At 50.6% G+C, this 19,131-nt stretch overlaps 2 protein-coding genes across 3 annotated transcripts in view; both read right to left on the bottom strand.

Annotated features, from left to right (window-relative positions):
* LOC112665067 (antimicrobial peptide NK-lysin-like) overlaps positions 1 to 19,131 on the bottom strand; it is a 104,014-nt gene that overhangs the window by 32,270 nt on the left and 52,613 nt on the right. The gene's annotated exons all lie outside the window — the stretch shown is intronic.
* LOC112664324 (prosaposin-like) lies at positions 1,982 to 17,026 on the bottom strand. 2 transcript variants are annotated; one of them, XM_025453814.3, is made up of 8 exons: positions 16,798 to 17,024; positions 16,174 to 16,280; positions 15,577 to 15,660; positions 14,264 to 14,432; positions 6,397 to 6,503; positions 5,854 to 5,937; positions 4,546 to 4,713; positions 1,986 to 3,611 (listed from the first exon to the last, which is right to left on the bottom strand). In XM_025453814.3, the coding sequence occupies exons 1-8, from the start codon at positions 16,847 to 16,849 to the stop codon at positions 3,495 to 3,497; spliced, it is 888 nt and encodes a 295-aa protein (XP_025309599.1). In that variant the 5' UTR covers positions 16,850 to 17,024; the 3' UTR covers positions 1,986 to 3,494. The 2 variants fall into 2 exon arrangements, with proteins under 2 accessions (XP_025309600.1, XP_025309599.1); XM_025453815.3 differs by lacking the exon at positions 15,577 to 15,660 and having other exon boundaries at positions 1,982 to 3,611; positions 16,798 to 17,026.

Consider the following 19,131-nt stretch of genomic DNA (forward strand, 5'->3'; position numbering starts at 1 on the left):
TAGACATCTTCATGTGGCATTACTAGTATTTGGTAGATTGTCAGTTGCTTGAGGGAAGTGTCTTCCTTCAGGTGTTCCCTAGCCTGACACCAGAATGTAACACATAGCTGGGACTCTGTCCAGAGGTCTGTGAGGTGCCACTGGAAGGTGAGGAGATGTGGTTTGTAGTTTGGAAAGAGCCCGGGGCTGCCCTGTACAGAAGGGACCTGGGAGCAGAGGCAGAAGGAAGTCTGAAGACGCCCAAGGAGATGGTTGCAGAGCCTGGCCAGGGCTAAGCTGCTTTGCACTAGGATGAGGCTACTCCAAATTGCCAGGAGGGGGCGGTCATCATTTGCCCCAGCTGGGGTCAAGGAACTAGGAAGTGGCCAGGAGGGAGGGATGTCACATGACACCAGCTGGAAGCCTGGGTTGCCCAGGTGGGTCACAGAGGAAATGTTAGAGAATTGAGAAGGTCCTGGGGGAGAGAGGGTACCCCAGAGTTCTCTGTAATAGGACTCAAGTGCACGCATGCTCGTCCTGACAGGTGACCAGAGCTGGCTTGCGCCCTGCCCTTTACTAGCTGTTACCCCTAAGACTGAGGCCACCTTCTTCTGCTCCCACCTTTAGAAGTCACTGCTCACCCTCCATCGTGCCCTGGACCCTTCCTCTCCCTTTCCAAGGCCTCCCCTGAGGCTGTTCCTCGGGTCTGTCCTACACGGTGGGCCTCGGACCTCTCCCGGGACCATTGTCATCCATGTGGACACACACCTTACACACAGGCCCCACCTCTACTCTCACATGGCCTGCAGCTCTGCCCCACTTGGCTCCAACTCTTGACAGGAACCCCCTCCTAAAGCCATCCCCGCCTGCTGACATCACACCCTTCAATCCCAGTGCACATGGCTGTTGTGCACTGAAACCATCTGACTAAGGTCCCCGAGGCCCAAAAGCACCCAAATCCAGGGACCGAATTTCCTCTGTCTTCTTCTTTTGTACTATCCCAGTGACCCTGGACAAGCTCAGCCATTCCCTAGAGCCTGAAACATTGGGTTCTCTTGGCTCCTTAGCCCCATGTCTGGTTTCCCCTGTGCCACTGGCTGCCTCTCCACAATCTCCTTGGTGCTTTGCTCCTCCTCCACCACCACCAGCCGCCACAGGTTGACTAGCCCCTCCTGTCCTCAGACAGGAATGTTCTCCTTCTGCACTGTCTCCCTGCCCTTCACACCCAGTTCAAGGACTTCAAATTGGGCTTGGCCCAGACACCCCCTCCCCATCCACCGACCTGCATAGGGAATAGACACAGTCTTAGGGTCAAAGAAGAACCCTTCCTCATTCTCTCCAAGTCCACCCATCTAAGTGTCTTTCCCCCTTACTACATATCACACCACCCATCCAGGTGCTAAGGCCAAATTACTACGAGTCTTTTCTCTTTATTTTTAAATCATGTCAGATTTCTGGAAAACTTGTAAGACTAGAACAAACAGCTCCCGTTCACCTTAACCAGATTCCCCCACTGGTAACATTTTACTACACGTATGTGCTGTGCTGTCTTGTCCTGGTGTTTCTGAGTGTACATGTTACCATTCTTCTAACTCACTGGCAGTGCATTGCGGACGTGATGCCCCACGACCCCCTAATACTTTCATAAGTAAGGAAGCATGTGTTTCTTTACCCGAAGGACGCTGTCATTCTTAAGGTGGCACTGCCATACACATCAGGACACTACCATTGGCACAACATTATCATCTCAGACTGAAGAGAGAGTCCCAGATTACACCAACCATGTCCCTTGCAGTCTGGATACACACCAGGCTCATCTGGTACAATCACACCCAGTATCTGCTTAGTTTCCTTCTATCTGGAACAGATCCTTCATCTCTTCTTGTCTTTCATAATCTTGCATTTTGAAGAGTACAGACCAGCTCCTGTGCTGAAAGTCAATTTGGGTTTCTCCAATGTTCCTCAGGATTTGTGTATTTGGGTCAGGAGGGGTAAAAAACACTCACCACCTGCCAGGTCTCTCTACTGTCATCTTAACTAATCACTATTTTAGTAATTAATTGCAGGGTGGTATTTGTGGGAATATAGATTGCAATTGTGTCTACATTCATATTTGGCATTGTACAGTAATATAACACCTTCCCCTTTCCCTTATTTTCTTTTTAAAGTTTTATTTATTTATTCACAAGACACACAGAGAAAGAGGCAGATACATAGGCAGAGGGAGAAGCAGGCTCCATGCAGGGAGCCCGATGCAGGACTCGATCCCGGACTCCAGGATCATGCCCTCGACCAAAGGCAGATGCTCAATCGCTGAGCCACCCAGGCAACCCCCATTCCCTTATTGATTTATTTATCTCTACATGATCACGGATTCTACTTTACACAATAGATGAGAATCTACTACTGTCTTATCCATTTTAATACTCCACTTGCCCCAGATTTCACCATTGAGCATCTCTTTGAACTGCTTATTAGGTTGAATCCTGGTGGATGCACCAGTGCTCTTGGTGATGGCGAGCATGAATTCCCCTCTTTTCAGTAACAATCTCCTCCCAGATTTTCATGTCCACTCTTACCCAAGTGACTGTAAGATATAAATTCGGCCTCAGCACCTAGGATGTGCTCTAAATGGCTCAGGCTAATCTGCGTATCTCATGCCCACAGAACAAAAGATTGATTGCAGTACGGCACCTGCCTATTCAGGCCATAAAAACCCAATTAATGTTTGATGAAGTTTCTTAGGAAAGAAGTTTCCATTCATCTTCAAGGGAGGTGCTGGAAGAGAGGCCACCAAAGAACTCTCTTTCCCTCTGGATGACATAGTATAAAATGTCAAGAATGGACCTGATGGGGCCATTGCTGCTGCCCAGATGGATGCCTCAGAAGGAAGCTAGCCGAAAATCAATCTCACTATACAGCTGTGGGAGGACCTGAGAGAATGGCAGAGAAACAGGACTGGAGCTCTGGTGACAGTACTCATTTCTGGATAATTCTGTGCCTGAAGCTATCTATGGACTGTTTAATGATTTCATCCAATAACTTGCCTTATTCATTTAGGCCAGAATGACCTAAAATTTCTGTTGCTTCTAAGCAAAACAATCTTAAATAATACACTCCCCAAAATACCAACAGAAGCAAAAGATCGGTTTCTGCTCCTTAGGAACAAGAGCACTCTTAACTACAACTCTGTGGTTCTTTCCGCTGGTCTCAGAGCTCCTGGGGTATATTCACTGTGTACTCCCGGCTCTTAGAAGATTGTGTGTCTCTAGTGAGGGCTTCATAGGCATTTCATGACTTTATGTGGAAGAGCTGCTAAGGTTGTCTTGTCCACTACATCCCCAGCTTCTACAAAAGAGTGTGGGACATATAATAAACATTCATTGAGTGAGTGCATAAGCCACCCAAGCCTATTTTTGAGACCCTCCACTCAAATCCCACAAAAGGAACAGAAGCTGTGGCCAAAAGCTTGCAAGAGATTTTATTCTCCTGCCAGGGGACAGCACTGCAAGGAGCTAGCTGAGAGAAACTGGAGGGTCTGTCCTGGATTTAGGAAGGCAGGAGCTGGCGGTGCCTGCTGGAGACTCTGTGCTTCTCCCCGGGGTGGAGTAAGGTCCCAGTTTCTTGGTCACCTGGAGTGGGGAGAAGAAACAGCTGTGGCAGGTGTGGGGTCCCTGCAAATGTGCACTAAGCCACCTGCCCCTGCTGTTCACACCCAGAGTTACATCCTGGAACCCAGTCAGGAGCCTGAGGGAGTTTGGGGTTTTGGAGATGGAATCCACAGGCTCCAATGACAGGAAGTGGTGGGGACCTCGCATTACAAGGTGACCCCAGATCTGCCAGCATCAAGCCCCAAAGCCTCAGTCAAGGCAAGACTGGCTGCCAGAGCCACTCAGGGGCCCTTCCCTGCCCCGGGTCCCGCCGCCCTGGCCTGATCTGTGGGCGCAGCATGGGCAGCCCTGGAGGGAGAGGCTGCAGAGTCCTCCCTGCCAGCGGGGTTCCCGAGCCCAGCTCTCGGGCCCCGGGTGTCCTGGGCTAGATGGTGCCCTGTTCCTGTTCTCAGGAACCGCTGCTGGGCTGGGGACAGGAGTCAGTCAGGGCTCTGACATCTATGATAACCCAGTCTGAGTCCACTTCCTTGGTGGTAACCTCCTTACACATAATCATTTCACTCAAGCGTTACTCAAAGAAGAAATCAGGATTATTATCCCCTTCACAGGTAGGGACGCTCAAGTTCACAGGTGTTAAGCTACTTGCTCAAGTGCATGGCTGACCAGAGATGGAGCCTGATGTCACCCAGGGTTGCCTGGGACATAAGCCCAGGCTCTTAGTGAGTATTTCTCAGCCATGTCTAGCTACAGCTCACCTGCCCAACTCCTGCTCAATTTCCACACAGTTCGAGGAGGAATGTGTCTCAATAAGGGGACCTGGAGGGACAAGTATGAGGTATTGCTGACATCTCTATGACAGACAAATATCTCTGTTTTTTTTTAACGATGTGGCACCTGCTTGTGGATATGACCTGCACACTCTAGGAATGACTCTCTGCTTCACCTCTGTACTTACCTGCCTAGGGGAGCATATCCTGAGTATCACACAGATTCGCTTCGCAGGTTCAACATTCACAATGCAGTAGGTGATTTCCCCCAGAAATTTGCGGATGGTTTCTTTGCAGTGATTTTCCAGGAACGGAAACTTTGAGCACACCAGTGATGCAACTTTTTCAAAGGCTTTCTGCAAGAGCAACAACACCATAACCAGGGACAGGAATTAGCTGAGTTCTGCCATGCACAGACCCTTGAAGCCCCCAGCTGCTCCTGGCCCTGGGCCCCTCTGACTGTGGGCATGCTGGGAGGAGGCCCTGGTATCAGATGGCCATGGAAGCAGAGGCTGGAGAGACCGGAAAAGGCCCTCATGCCCAGTCCCAAGGCCCTGATCCGGGCCTGGCCAGGAGGGGCTCAGGAGACCAGGACAGTTGGCTCTGTCCTGTGTCAGTCCCTGGTGCATCATCACCCCAGGCCCACACTGTCTTATGTGTGGAGCACAGTGCCTCCTGCTGCTAGACCCACAGTCAAGTTCTGCCTACCGAGCCCCCTGGGTCCCAGGCCTGGCAGGGCTCAGGCTCAGGTGGGGTGGGGAAGGTTAGGAGACAGACCTTGGAGCCTTGGCACGTTCCGTTTTGCAGTATCGTCTACTGCCATCACAGGGGAGAAGGCTACAGCTGAGTGCCCAGGGCTCAGGGTGGGCCCTGCAGCACCCAGAAGCTGAGCAGCGCCAGGGAAGGAGGACAGAGAGGGAGGGAGGGAGGGTGAAACGAGGCTTCCTGGGAGGAACACATCCACTTGTTCAGCACTTGCTCAGGGCCAGATGGGGAGCTCAGCACGTCCCACCCCTCAGCTCCTTTTAAAAGCTTAAGGAAGTGGTTGGGGGATTGATATCCATCCCATTGCACAGAGAAGGAAACTGAGGCTCTGAAAGCATTAGCACTTGGCCCAGCCATGCACCTAGGAATTGGCAGATCTGGGGTTGGTCAGCTCTGACCCAGGTCCGCCCAGACCCAGCCTGGAAAGCTTTGCCTAGATATACCCAGTGAGGATAGAGCGATAGATTCCCACTTTCCGGGAACAAGTTTCCTTCAACAATGTATTGGAAACCATGCACACTCTTCTTACTACTTTCGTGCTCCCGGAGCACACAATTCAGGGAATTCTCAGAAGTCAACCCCCAGATAAACCAGGGCCCCACACATCCCCTGCTGAGAAGCTCTGGCCCAACAAGGGATCATTCTCTCCCCCAGCTCCCCAAACCGGTTGAGCCCCCAACCAAACTCTATTGACCAACCAGCAAGTTGTTCCCCAAACCATAAAGTCTCACCTGAATTAGGTTACCACCTAGGCAATTCTTCAGCCAGTTAACTATCAATTTACATAAATCGCATTGGTTGAACTGAGGGTCACCCTGTAGAAAAGGAAGAACCCCAAGGGTGATCGCTCAGAAACCCCAAGAGCACCTGAGAGACTCCTGAAGGGACTCTTAGAGCCTCCTAGGACAACAGGATTATCTATGGACTTCCTATTCTTTAGGATTGAAGCAGGTTGGCTGGCATCTGCCCACCCTCCTGCTAGTCCCAGAGGGCTGATGCACCCCACAACCTGCCCCATACTCACAGCACCTTACCCACCCCAGCACCTGCCCCTCTTCTGGTCTCTGGTCAGACCCCAGAGGAGCCTCTTAGAGTGGGAGAGGGGAGCTGCCACCCAGACCAAGGTACTCCCCTCCCTCAGCTAGATACAGGCCAGGCACAAGCATCTTCAGCCCACAGCCCTGCCTTCCCTCCAGCTGATGGATACGTGCAGCTCCCAGGGCAGAGAAAATGGGAAGGGGCTGTGGGAAGTAAACAGAGGGCCAACAGTGAACCTTGGCTGCCAGCTGGGCCAGGACCTCGAAGAAGTGCTCTTCCTGACACATGTCAGCGGTGAATAGGTCATCATGGTCCTCAGGAGTCAGACCAGATAAGGTCAGACCTGGGGAAGAAACAGCTTCAGCAGCCCTCCACAGGTGGAAGAGGACGGAAAGTCAGAACTCCTGGCTGCTGGGGAGCCCAGGGGGTGGCCAGAGCCCCAGACAGGGGTGGCGCTTGGTGAGGGGTCCAGAAGGCCTGTCCTCACACTGCCCTGAGGCTGCCCTCACCCAGGCTCTGTGCAAAAGTCACGCTCTCAAGTTCTTTCTGGAAAGCAAGTGGAAAGGTTATACAGCACCACAACCATTCAAGCAACCCCTTCTCTCTCTCTGTCCCCCTATGTCTCTTTCTCACACAAACACACACACACGCATAGATTTGACCTAAAAGGAACCTTTCCTCAACTCCTCTCTTAGGTCTTTCCTGTCTCTTGTTTTCCCCTAGAGAATCAACACAGGGTCCAGCCCAATCCACTCTCCAGAACTGTCCCTACCTTCAGCTAAGGTGGAGCTGCCAGGATCACGTGGGGAATGTCCTTACCTGGGGTGGCCAGGGGCACCGAGCGAGGAGCAGGAGGGCCCAGGAGGTCATGGCGAGGCAGCTGCTGACACACCCTCACACCCCCTTTATGCAGGCGGGACACCTCACATCTGACCTTGCCGGCTCCTACTCCTCTTCTAGGCCACCTCCCTAGGTCCCTGGGTTTACCACAAATGCCACCAGTTTGTGGAGAAGTGGGGGGAGGACAGGCTCCACACTATCTCTCTTCCCTCCCCCCACACAGAGCTTTCCTAGCTGAGTGCAAGGTGGCTGGAGGGCACAGCTGCCATGATGCCCCCACCCTGCCCCGGATGTGGTCATGGAAGAGCCATCCTTGCACCTGAGGGCTCAGGGAGGCACCTTGACTATGAGCATCCCATCCCCCACCCCTTCCCCCACCTCCCAGGGGTCTGTGCAGGTGTCCCTCCCCCAGCCATCCCCATTTCCCTGCTCTCCCCCAGCCATTTCAGCCCAGTAGCTCTAGCAGACTCCACCAGATTTAAAGACAGGTGCTCGGGGCAGATGCTGACAGCTCCTCCCAGCCCTGCCTTCTCCGGTGGGGGACACCCAGCATGAGCTCAAGGACTCCCTGTGTCCCCAGCCCCTCACCAGCCTGCTGGCCAGCATCGTGGAGGCAGGCTCTTCCCTCGGAGCCACCTTCAGCCCCGCCTGTCAGGGCTCTGGGCCACAGGGGGACACAGCCCATGGGAAGGAGGTGAGTCCTGGCCAGGGGTCGAGGCCCAGCTCCCGGGCCCCTGACTCCCCATCTGTGCACCACGGTCACGGCCCTCATCCGTAATAACCGTGGCGGCTGCCCACTTAACAGCCAGTATCAGATAAGTAAGAGACCATCGTTTAGGGTAAGTCGGTCCCAGACATTGTGCAGAACATCCTCCTGCTACGGCGTGTGCCCTCCTTACCTGACACCCACATTCAACTGGGCATCCCCTCATTTGTCGGTACCTTCACCCACCTCCTTCCTGCCTCAGACCAGGACACTGGGTGCAGATAGCAGGGGACCTGACCTCTGCCACCAGGCCTGCGGGGGACACTGCGGGCACCAGAACGCGCCTCCCACCTCCTATTGGGTCTTTCCCCCCCAGCTGCTTAGATGGCACAGCCACCCAGGCAGGACCAGCTGACAGGGTCCCCTCACACCCCCAGCCCTGCATCCCCTTTAATGTGTCTCTGACGACTGCACCCCTGCCACTTATCCGGGAACCCCATCGTGGGCCAACAGCCTTGTTCTCTAAATCACTCTACTTTCCTGAGCCTATTCAGAGCCCTGCTTTCCACTTAGCCTCTGCTCAGAAGGGATGAGGGTGGGGTCCCAGGCAAGCCGGCCCTTGATAAACTGGGGGCTCTAGAGCAAGGGTCTCTATCTCTTGGAGCCTCAGTTCCCTTTCTTTCAAATGCGTGTAGTGTCTCCTGTTCATAGGGCTCCCATGTGGCATTTCTTTGTGCATGTGGAAGCTTTACAGCCTGTGCTGTGCTGGCAGAGGGAGGCTGGTGTTAGGGCATCCTTCCCCAAGGTGGCTTCTGTGAGTGCTGCTCCTGTGGGAGGGTAACTGGTGCTATGCGAGGGAGTGGAAGGTTTGGGTTCTGTGCTCAGGAGGAAATACCAGGCTCAGAAGGTGCCACAGGCCTCCTCCCCATGGGACTCTTCAGCACCCTCAACATGGTAACATGTCTTACCCTATTATTAGCATCAGAAACGCAAAAATGAACATTATGACCATTCTTACAGGGAAGATAACTTTTATATTACGAATAATTGTATGCCAATAAATTAGAGAACTTACATTGAAATGGACACATCCCTAGAAGGATACAAACTACTGAAACAGAATGAAAAGAGTGCAAAATTCAAAAGACCTATATATAATAAGTAAAGTAATAGAATTAGTAATGCCATGTATACCCAGGAAGAAGACCCTAGGCCCGATATTTTTACAGATGAATTCTATCAAACATTAAAAAAAGAATTAATACTAATTCTTCTCAAACTCTTCCAAAATATAGAAGAGGTTGCTCTGATGTCAATACTAGAAAAATACAACAGGAAAATTACAACTGGAAAAAGTACAGACCAGTATCTCCTATGAATATGGATGCAATATTCCTCTACAAAACCCTAGCAAACTGGATCCAGTAACATATCAAAGAATTCTATACCATGACCAACTAGAATTTATCTGGTAATGCAAAGTGATTTAACACCTAAAACTCATTTATGTGATTCATTATAGCAATAGAATAAATGATATAAAGTGCATGATCCTCTCCATGAACACAGAAACATCATTTGATAAAACTCAACCTCCATCCACGTTAAGACACTCACCAACTAGAAATGGAAGGAAGTCCTGCACCTAATACATTGCATCTATATAATCCCCTAGCTGACATCATACTTCATGATGAAAAACTAAATACTTTCTCCCAAAGGTCAGGAGCAAGACATGGATGTCTGCTCTCAATACATCTATTTAGTGTTGCACTCATGACACTAAGTATAAAATTAAGAAAGAATGGGCAGCTCGGGTGGCTCAGTGGTTTAGTGCCACCATCAACCTAAGGTGTGATCCTGGAGACCCAGGATCGAGTCCCATGTCAGGCTCCCAGCATGGAGCCTGCTTCTCCCTCTGCCTGTGTCTGTCCCTCTTTTTCTCTCTGTGTCTCTCATGAATAAATAAATAAAATCTTTAAAAATAAAATAAATAAAATTAAGAAATAAAATGAAAAAAATCCATCTGTTAGAAAAGAGGATGTATGGTTATCTCTAGTTGCAGATGACATCTCCTGTACATAGAAATACTGAAAAATTCCACAAAATGAATCAACACTGAGATGTGTCTAGACCTGCATTTTCAAGTGATTCAGACTGCCCAACACAACTTTCATAGATTAAAATTAATTCATGGTAGTGTTAGGCCTCTAAGTGTATTTTATGTAAATTGATTAATCTGAGTTGGAGATTGTTCTTGTATAATTATTCTAAAATCTCTATAAAAGCATGCTAACAGGCTGCACTTAAAAAGCGTCATACCCTTTCCACTCATAAGAACATCCAAACATGGGCAGCCCGGGTGGCTCAGCAGTTTAGTACCACCTTCAAATTTTTTTTTTTAATTTTTATTTATTTATGATAGTCACAGAGAGAGAGAGAGAGAGGCAGAGACACAGGCAGAGGGAGAAGCAGGCTCCATGCACCGGGAGCCTGACGTGGGATTCGATCCCGGGTCTCCAGGATCGCGCCCTGGGCCAAAGGCAGGCGCTAAACCACTGCGCCACCCAGGGATCCCTAGTACCACCTTCAACCCAGGGCCTGATCCTGGGGACCTGGAATCGAGTCCCATGTCGGGCTCCCTGCATGGAGCCTGCTTCTCCCTCTGCCTGTGTCTCTGCCTCTCTCTCTCTGTATGTCTCTCATGTATGAATAAATAAAAATCTTTAATAAAAAAAAGAACATCCAAATATGTGGGCCACTTTTTAGAGACTTTGCCTTCACGCTAACCATCTTTTATAAGATTGTATGTAAGAAGGTACAATATAAATATTTATGTGTGTGCTATTCAATCATAAAAAGATCAAATCCTGTCGAATGCCGGAACTTGTATGGACTTTGAGGACATTAAACTGAGTGAAATAAGCCAGTCACAAATAGGCAAATACTGCATGATTTCATTTCAATGAGTAGTCTAGAGGTGTCAAATTAATGGAAACATCAAATAGAACAGTGGTTTCCAGGCTTTGGGTCAAGGAAAAAAGAGAGTCATGGCTTAACAATGATTATGGAGTCCTGGTACTGTAGGATAAAAACTCCTAGATGTCTGTGTCACAACAGTGAGAATATACTCAACACTGCTGAGTGGACATTTAAATATTATTAAAAGTGTAAATTTTGTGTTGTGTATTTTTTACAATGTAAAGAATAGCGATCCCTGATAAAGGAGTTAGTTGGTCTCACAACTCAATCACACAAGCGCTTTTCCTTAAGATAAGCAACAGACCTCTCTGTGCAACACAAGTGTCTATGCATACTCCTATCTCGTCATGCAGAACACCATGAAGACATGTATTCATGCGATAACATTTAATAAAATTGATAATTTTTGCTTCTTGTACAAACAGAGGGGATTTAGGGTGCTAGCATATTTCATGTGATATTACTAGCATTTGGTAGATTGTCAGTTGCTTGAGGTAAGTGCTCCTTCACTTGTTCCCTATCCTGACACCAGGATGTAACACAGAGCTGGGACCCTGTCCAGAGGTCTGTGAGAAGCCACTGGAAGGTGAGATGTGGTTTGTAGGTTGGAAAGAGCCCGGGGCTGCCCTGTACAGAAGGGACCTAGGAGCAAAGGCAGAAGGAAGTCTGAAGACGCCCAAGGAGATGGTTGCAGAGCCTGGCCAGGGCTAAGCTGCTTTGCACTAGGATGAGGCTACTCCAAATTGCCAGGAGGGGGGGTCATCCGCCCCAGCTGGGGTCAGAGAACTAGGAAGTGGTCAGGAGGGAGGGATGTCACATGACACCAGCTAGAGGCCTGGGTTGCCCAGGTGGTTCCCAGAGGAAATGTTAGAGAACTGAGAAGGGCCTAGGGGAGAGAGGGTACCCCAGAGGAGTCTGTATTAGGACTCAAGTGCACGCATGCTCGTCCTGACAGGTGACCAGAGCTGGCTTGCGCCCTGCCCTTTACTAGCTGTTACCCCTAAGACTGAGGCCACCTTCTTCTGCTCCCACCTTTAGAAGTCCCTGCTCACCCTCCATCGTGCCCTGGAGCCATCCTCTCCCTCCCCAAGGCCTCCCCTGAGGCTGTTCCTCGGGTCTCTCCTACACTGTGGGCCTCGGACCTTTTCTGGGACCATTGTCATCCACGCGGACACACACCTTACACACAGACCTCATCTCACATGGCCTGCAGCTCTGCCTCACTGGCTCCAGTTCTTGACATGAACCCCCTCCTAAAGCCACCCCCGCCTGCCAACATCACACATATCAATCAATATGTGTTTTGTGGGAACGTATTTTGCAGCTATGTCTACTTATATAAGTTGGCATCTATACTAAAGTAATACTTCTCCTTTTCCCTTATTTGATTATTAATTTATTATTTAAATCTCTATGAATTCATGGATTCTAATTTAATCAATGCATTATAATCTGATATTGCCCTTATCTGTTTTGATACTCAAATGCTTCCAGATTTCATCGCTGGGAGTCTTGAATTGCTCTTATGATTAAGTTCAGACCAATGCACCATTGCTTTTTACGCTGACCATGATGCCTTTCCCTGCCCCAGCAATGATCTCCACCCAGGTATTTGTGTCCATTCCCTCTCAAGTGATTAGGTAACAGAGTTGTGCCTGACTTGGCTCACACTAATCTATATATCCATTGCACTTGGAACCTATTGATTATTCCCATAGGGAAACTGGCCTATTGGACTAATGAGAACATTGGAGATATCTGATTGGGCTACGGGGAAAGAAGTTCCATTCTTTTCTAAGGGAGCTGCTGGAAGAGAGGCTACCAAAGAATTCTCTTTCTTTCTAGAAGACATAGTATAAAAAGTCAAGTTTCGATCTGATATAGTTATTGCTGCTACCCAGAAGGAATCAATCTCAGTATGCAGTTGTGGGAGGACCTGAGAGAATAGCAGAGAAACAGGACTGGAGCTCTGGTGACACCACAGATTTCTGGATCATTGTGTGCCTAATGGTATAAATGGACTCCTTAATGATTTGAGCCAATAAATTGTCTTATCACTAAAGCCAGAATGACCTTGTTGTTTCCAAGCAAAATAATCCTAAATAATACACTCCCCAAAGAACAACAAAGGTTGCCTGCAGACAGAAGTGAGTATGGGTTTCTGTTTTTTAGGACAAAGAGCATTCTTACCTACAACCCTATTGTTCTTCCCCACTGATCTGAGAGCTTCTAGAGATATATTTACTGTGTCCCCAGCTCTTAGGGAACTGTGTATCTCTAGTGAGGGCTTCATAAGCATCTCATGACTATATATGGAGGAGCTGCTAGCAAAGTCTTGTTCACCACTACATCCCCAGCTTCTAGAACAGTGTGTGGGACATACAATAAACATTCATTGAGTGAGTGCATAAGTCACCCAAGCCTGTCTCCGAGCCCCTCCACTCAAATCCAACAAAGGAACAGAAGCTCTGGCTAAAAGCTTGCATGATATTTTATCTCCTGCCAGGGGACCGCACTGCAAGAAGCTAGCTGAGAGAAACTGGAGGGTCTGTCCTGGATTTAGGAAGGCAGGAGCTGGCGGTGCCTGCTGGAGACTCTGTGCTTCTCCCCAGGGGTCACAGGGCTCAGAGGCTCGGACACCTGGAGTGGAGAAGAGCCAGCTGTGGCAGGTGTGGAGTCCCTGCAAATGTGCACTACAGCCACCTGCCCCTGCTGATCACACCCAGAGTTACATCCTGGAACCCAGTCAGGAGCCTGAGGGAGTTTGGGGTTCTGGAGATGGAAATCACAGGCTCCAGTGACAGGAAGTGGTGGGGACCTCGCATTACGAGGTGACCCCAGATCTGCCAGCATCAAGTCCCAAAGCCTCAGTCAAGGCAAGACTGGCTGCCAGAGCCACTCAGGGGCCCTTCCCTGCCCCGGGTCCCTGTCCAGAGGTCTGGCCTGTCTGTGGGCGCAGCCTGGGCAGCCCTGGAGGGAGAGGCTGCAGAGCCCTCCCTGCCAGCGGGGTTCCTGAGCCCAGCTCTTGGGCCCCGGGTGTCCTGGGCTAGATGGTGCCTGGTTCCTGTTCCCAGGAACCGCTGCTGGGCTGGGGACAGGAGTCAGTCAGGGCTCTGACGTCTATGATAACCCAGTCTGAGGCCACTTCCTTGGTGGTAACCTCCTTACACATAATCATCTCACTCAAGCGTTACTCAAAGAAGAAATCAGGATTATTATCCCCTCCACAGTAGGGACGCTCAAGTTCACAGGCGTTAAGCTACTTGCTCAAGTGCATGACTGACCAGAGATGGAGCCTGATGTCACCCAGGGTTGTCTGGGACATAAGCCCAGGCTCTTAGTGAGTATTTCTCAGCCATGTCTAGCTACAGCTCACCTGCCCAACTCCTGCTCAATTTCCACACAGTTCGGGGAGGAATGTGTCTCGATAACGGAGCCTGGAGGGAGAAGTATGAGCTGCTAATGACTTTCTCTATAACAGATGTATTTCCAAGTTGTTATACCGTGTTGCACATGCTTGGGGACATGACCTGGGCCCTCCAGGAATGAGTCTCTGCTGTCACCTGTGTACTCACCTATATCAGGTCTGCACATCCCGAGTTTCATACAGATTGCCTGAGGGGATTTGTCATTCAGGATACGCAGGGTGATGTCACTAAGATATTTAGTGATTATTTTGTGGCATAAATGGGTCAACACAAATGTCTCCTCGCACAGGAGAGATGCAGCATGCTTGATGGCTTCCTGGAGGGGCAGAACCACAGAAAAACAGGAATCCGGTAAGTTCTGCCCCACCCAGACCCCTGAAGCCCCCAGCAGCTCCTGGCCATGGGCATGCTGGGAGGAGGCCCTGGACTGTGGGCATGCTGGGAGGAGGCCCTAGTGCCAGGTGGCCTTGGAAGCAGAGGCTGGAGAGGCCGGGATGGACCCTCATGCCCAGTCCCAAGGCCCTGATCCAGGCTAGGCCAGGAGAGGCTCAGGAGACAAGGACAGTTGGCTCTGTCCTGTGTCAGTCCCTGGTGCATCATCACCCCAGGCCCACTGTCTTGTGTGTGGAGCACAGTGCCCACTGCTGCTAGACCCACAGTCAAGTTCTGCCTACCAAGCCCCCTGGGTCCCAGGCCTGGCAGGGCTCAGGCTCAGGTGGGGTGGGGAAGGTTAGGAGAGAGAGTTTGGAGCCTTGGCACATTCCATTTTGCAGTATCGTCTACTGCCATCGCAGGGGAGAGGCTACAGCTGAGTGCCCGGGCTCAGGGTGGGCCCTGTAGCACCCAGAAGCTGAGCAGGGTCAGGGAGCAGAGGAGAGGGAGGGAGGGAGGGAGGGAGGGTGAAACGAGGCTCCTGGGAGGAACACATCCACTTGTTCAGCACTTGCTCAGGGCCAGGTGGGGAGCTCAGCACATTCCACCCCTCAGCTCCTTCAAAAAGATTAAGGAAGTAGTTGGGGGATTAATATCCATCCCATTGCACAGAGAAGGAACTGAGGCTCAGAAAGCATTAGCACTTGGCCCAGCCATGCAGCTAGAAGTGACAGATCTGGGGTTGGTCAGCCCTGACCCAGGTCCCTCCTGGCCTCACAGAGCTTTCCCGTGGACACATGCAGGTGGGGCTACAGGGGAGAGGGTCCTACCTTCTCAATGAATAAGTTTCCTTTAACAATGTGTTAGAAACCATGCACACTCTTCTTCATCATCCATGCTCCCAAAGCTTCAAGATTTCATGGGATCCTCTGAATTCCCTCCCCAGAGAGGGGAGTGGGGCCCACAGATCCCCTGCTGAGAAGCTCTGGCCCAACCAGGGATCAACCCCTCCCTCAGAGCTGCCCCCCCCAAATCCCCACTCGTGCCCTTGACCACCCTCAGGTGGATCCCCAACCATAAGGCCTCACCTCTGTGATATACTCTCCCAGGTATTTCATCAGCAACCTGATTATAATCTTACAAGGTATACAGGTGAAGATCATCTGGTCATCCTGTCAGAAAATGATGCCCCCTGAGGTGATCTCTCAACACCCCCCATAACCCATGGCAGGGCCCCACGAAGGGGCTCCTCAGTGCCTTCTAGGCCAGGAAGATCACCTATGATCTTTTGGTCCATTAGGGCCTGAACCCAGCTGGCTGGCACCAGCCCACCGTCCTGCTAGTCTTAGAGGGGCTGACAGCCTAGAACCTGTCCCATACCCATAGCACCGTACCCACCCCAGCACCTGCCCCTCTACTGGACTCTGGTCAGATGCAGAGGAGCCACCTGGTGGGAGGGAGCAGTCAGCCAAACCAAGGTACCCCCCACCTCAGGCAAGAGTATCCACAAAATCAGTATCTTGAACCCACACACCTACCTCCCCTCCCACCAGGAGAGCACTAGGAGCCCTGCCTAGTGCTCCTAGGGAGGAGACACTGGCCCCAGCCCAGGGTGGGGGGGGGTGCGGTTGGCGGGGAGGGTGAAGGAGGTGCCGAGGGAGGTGAGCAGGGAGCCAGCTGCTTACCTTGGATGCCTCCTGAGCCGGGACCTCAAAGAAGTGCTCTTCCTGACACATGTCAACCGTGGACAGATCATCATGGTCCTCAGGAGTCAGACCAGAAAAGGTCAGACCTGGGGAATAAACAGCATCAGCATCTGTCCACAGGTGGAAGAGGACGGAAAGTCAGAATTCCTGGCTGCTGGGGAGCCCAGGAGGTTGCCAGAGCCCCAGACAGGGATGGGGCTTGGTGAGGAATCCAGGAGGCCTGTCCTCACACTGCCCTGGGGCTGCCCTGATCTAGGCTCTGTGCAAAAGGCAGGCTCTCAAGTTCTTTCTGGAAACAAAAGGAAAAGATTAGCCCCCCATCACCTGTGAACCTCTTTTCTGCTCTGATTTCTCTCTTCTGCTGGTCTTTGTTCTTTCTCTCTCTAAACACACACACACACACACACACACACACACACACAGAGAAATTTGCAGACTGCTCTGAAAGGCTACTACCCTTTATCTACTTTCAAAGGATGTCTTCCTTTGTCTCTCACATTCTCCAAAGAATTCAAGTCAGGTGCCCAGGCAACCCACTCTCCAGAACTGTCCCTACCCTCAGCTAAGGAGGAGCTGCCAGGATCACGTGGGGAATGTCCTTACCTGGGGTGGCCAGGAGCACCGAGGCGAGGAGCAGGAGGGCCCAGGAGGTCATGGCGAGGCAGCTGCTGTGACACCCTCACACCCCCTTTATGCAGGCTGGACACCTCGCATCTGACCTTGCCGGCTCCTGCTCCTCTTGTAGGCCACCTCCCAGGTCCCTGGGTTTACCATAAACACCATCAGTTTGTAGAGAAATGGGGGGAGGAGAAGTTTCACACTACCTATCTTCTCCCTCCCCCACACACACTGCTAGAGCTTTGTGAGCTGATTGGCTGGGATAGGAGGGCAGTAGCTGCTATCAGCCTCCCCGCCTCACAGGATGTGGTGGTGGCTGTTCTGGAGCAGCCTTCTCCAGGCAGCTTGTAAGCACTGCTCTGATGCGAGGGTAACAGGTGCTGTGGAGGGGAGTGGGGAGTGGGGGAGTTCCTGTCCTCAAGATTAAATCCCAGGCTAGGACGGTACCACAGGCCTCCTCCACATGGACTCCTCAGCACCCTTAACACACCAGCGTCTCCTCTGTAGCCCCCAATTTCTCACCCTTTCCTAACCTCATTGGTCACAAAATTTTCTGGTTCAGGAGCTATTAGAGGGATTGAGAGACACTAGCTGACCTAGTCACCGGCTTGGGATGTGCGTGCATGCGGCCTGCTGGCCTGGCAGCTTGTGGAGCCTGAGGGGCAGCTGACATGGAGACTTCTCACAGACACCCAGACACAGTCCCCTGCCCCAGACCGTCAGATGAGGTCCTCCTTATACTCACTTTCTTTCTACTCCAAGTGGGCAGAGTAGAGAGCGGGCAAAGCAGCTCTCTCTTTGCTTTGCATCTCTCTGAAGATGCAAAACATCTTCTCATCTCCTATGTCCAACTCCACACCCCGGACTCACAAGTACCCACAACCCAACCTTCTGGTTCTTTCTTTGACTCCACTTGGATCCCCACTTCATGATCTATAGCTGGAGAGGCCCTTCTCTGCTCTATCATCAACAAATTGCATTTAAATTTTTGGCCTGTATTTATGAATAGCATAAGGATATTTCTAAATTGCTTTCCTTACAAAAAGCAGAAGGACACAGATATAACGGCCCCCACCTGCCCACCTCCCCCCAGTTCTCCACTATTCCATGGTCTCAATCCTCAGGAAAAACTACTGTTAAAACTTGCTTTTTTATCTTTCTGAACAAGCATAGTATATATGCATTGCTCCACTCTTAGTTACAAAATGTAAAACATATTCAAGGATGTGCACAAAGCAAAAGGGACAGCTCGGTTGCTGCCTCTGAACGAAGCACCCATGTCACCACAACCCAGGCTAAGAACCCTGCCAGCGCCCCAGAAGCCCACTTACCTCCCCTCTCCTCCCCGAAGATGACACTAGCCTGGCCTTAATGATACTCACCTCCTTGCTTGTCTCTGTAGAAATCATCTGAGCACATGCTCTTAAACACTGTAGTCCCATTTGCTCTACTCTTGCAATGTAAGTAAATGGAACAAGACATGCTACATTCTCTGTGTCCGGCTGACTGTGATTAGCATTAATGTGTGAGAGATTCATGCGTGTTGTTGGGTGCAGGAGGCATTTGTTCCTTCGTTCCTGGTTGCTGTGGGCAACTACGCCATTGTGTTAAGTTTCCTTAATTAATTGATTCTCCTACTGATGGATGTTTTGAGCTGGTATCAGTTTTGACCGTCTGATGCACACTCATTATCTTTCTTTTTTACACCTTTATTAAGATATGGTTAAAGTACACTCACCTGCATGCATTGATAGTGTACAACCTTGACTATCAATGACACTATGGTAGCTATCAAGAAGGTGGACATGTTCATCACTTCCTTGTGTCCTTTTGATAAATGAATCGATACATGGTGGATGGATGGACAGATGATGGATGGATAGATAGATAAAGGGAAGGATTAATAGTGGGTGGATGGATGGATGCAGTTGGTGCAGAATGAAGAAGTGAAGGAAGGAGACCTGAATGATACATGGATTGGTTGGATGCATGGATGGATGGATGACTGGAAAGAGCTCCACATGATATAGCTTCCTCTCACTTTGTGGATGCACCTCCCTGGATACCTTCTAAACTACTTGTTACAGGTACACTTCCTGCATCAACTGACCCCAGGGGCTCCTTCCAGTGCCACGATAGCCTGCTGATGCTGGAACCTGACCAGTGGTTGAGAAATGATGGACATACCTGCTTTGTGTTTTGGATAGAAGCTCCTGAATGCAGCACTCTGGACAACTGAACAGATCAGATGGGGAGAACTGACTCACAAACCTCTCATTGATGTTCCCGATCAAAGCTGAGGTCAGACTCCTGACCACA

Source organism: Canis lupus, chromosome 17 (assembly GCF_003254725.2).
Source record: "Canis lupus dingo isolate Sandy chromosome 17, ASM325472v2, whole genome shotgun sequence".
Lineage (NCBI taxonomy): Eukaryota > Metazoa > Chordata > Mammalia > Carnivora > Canidae > Canis > Canis lupus.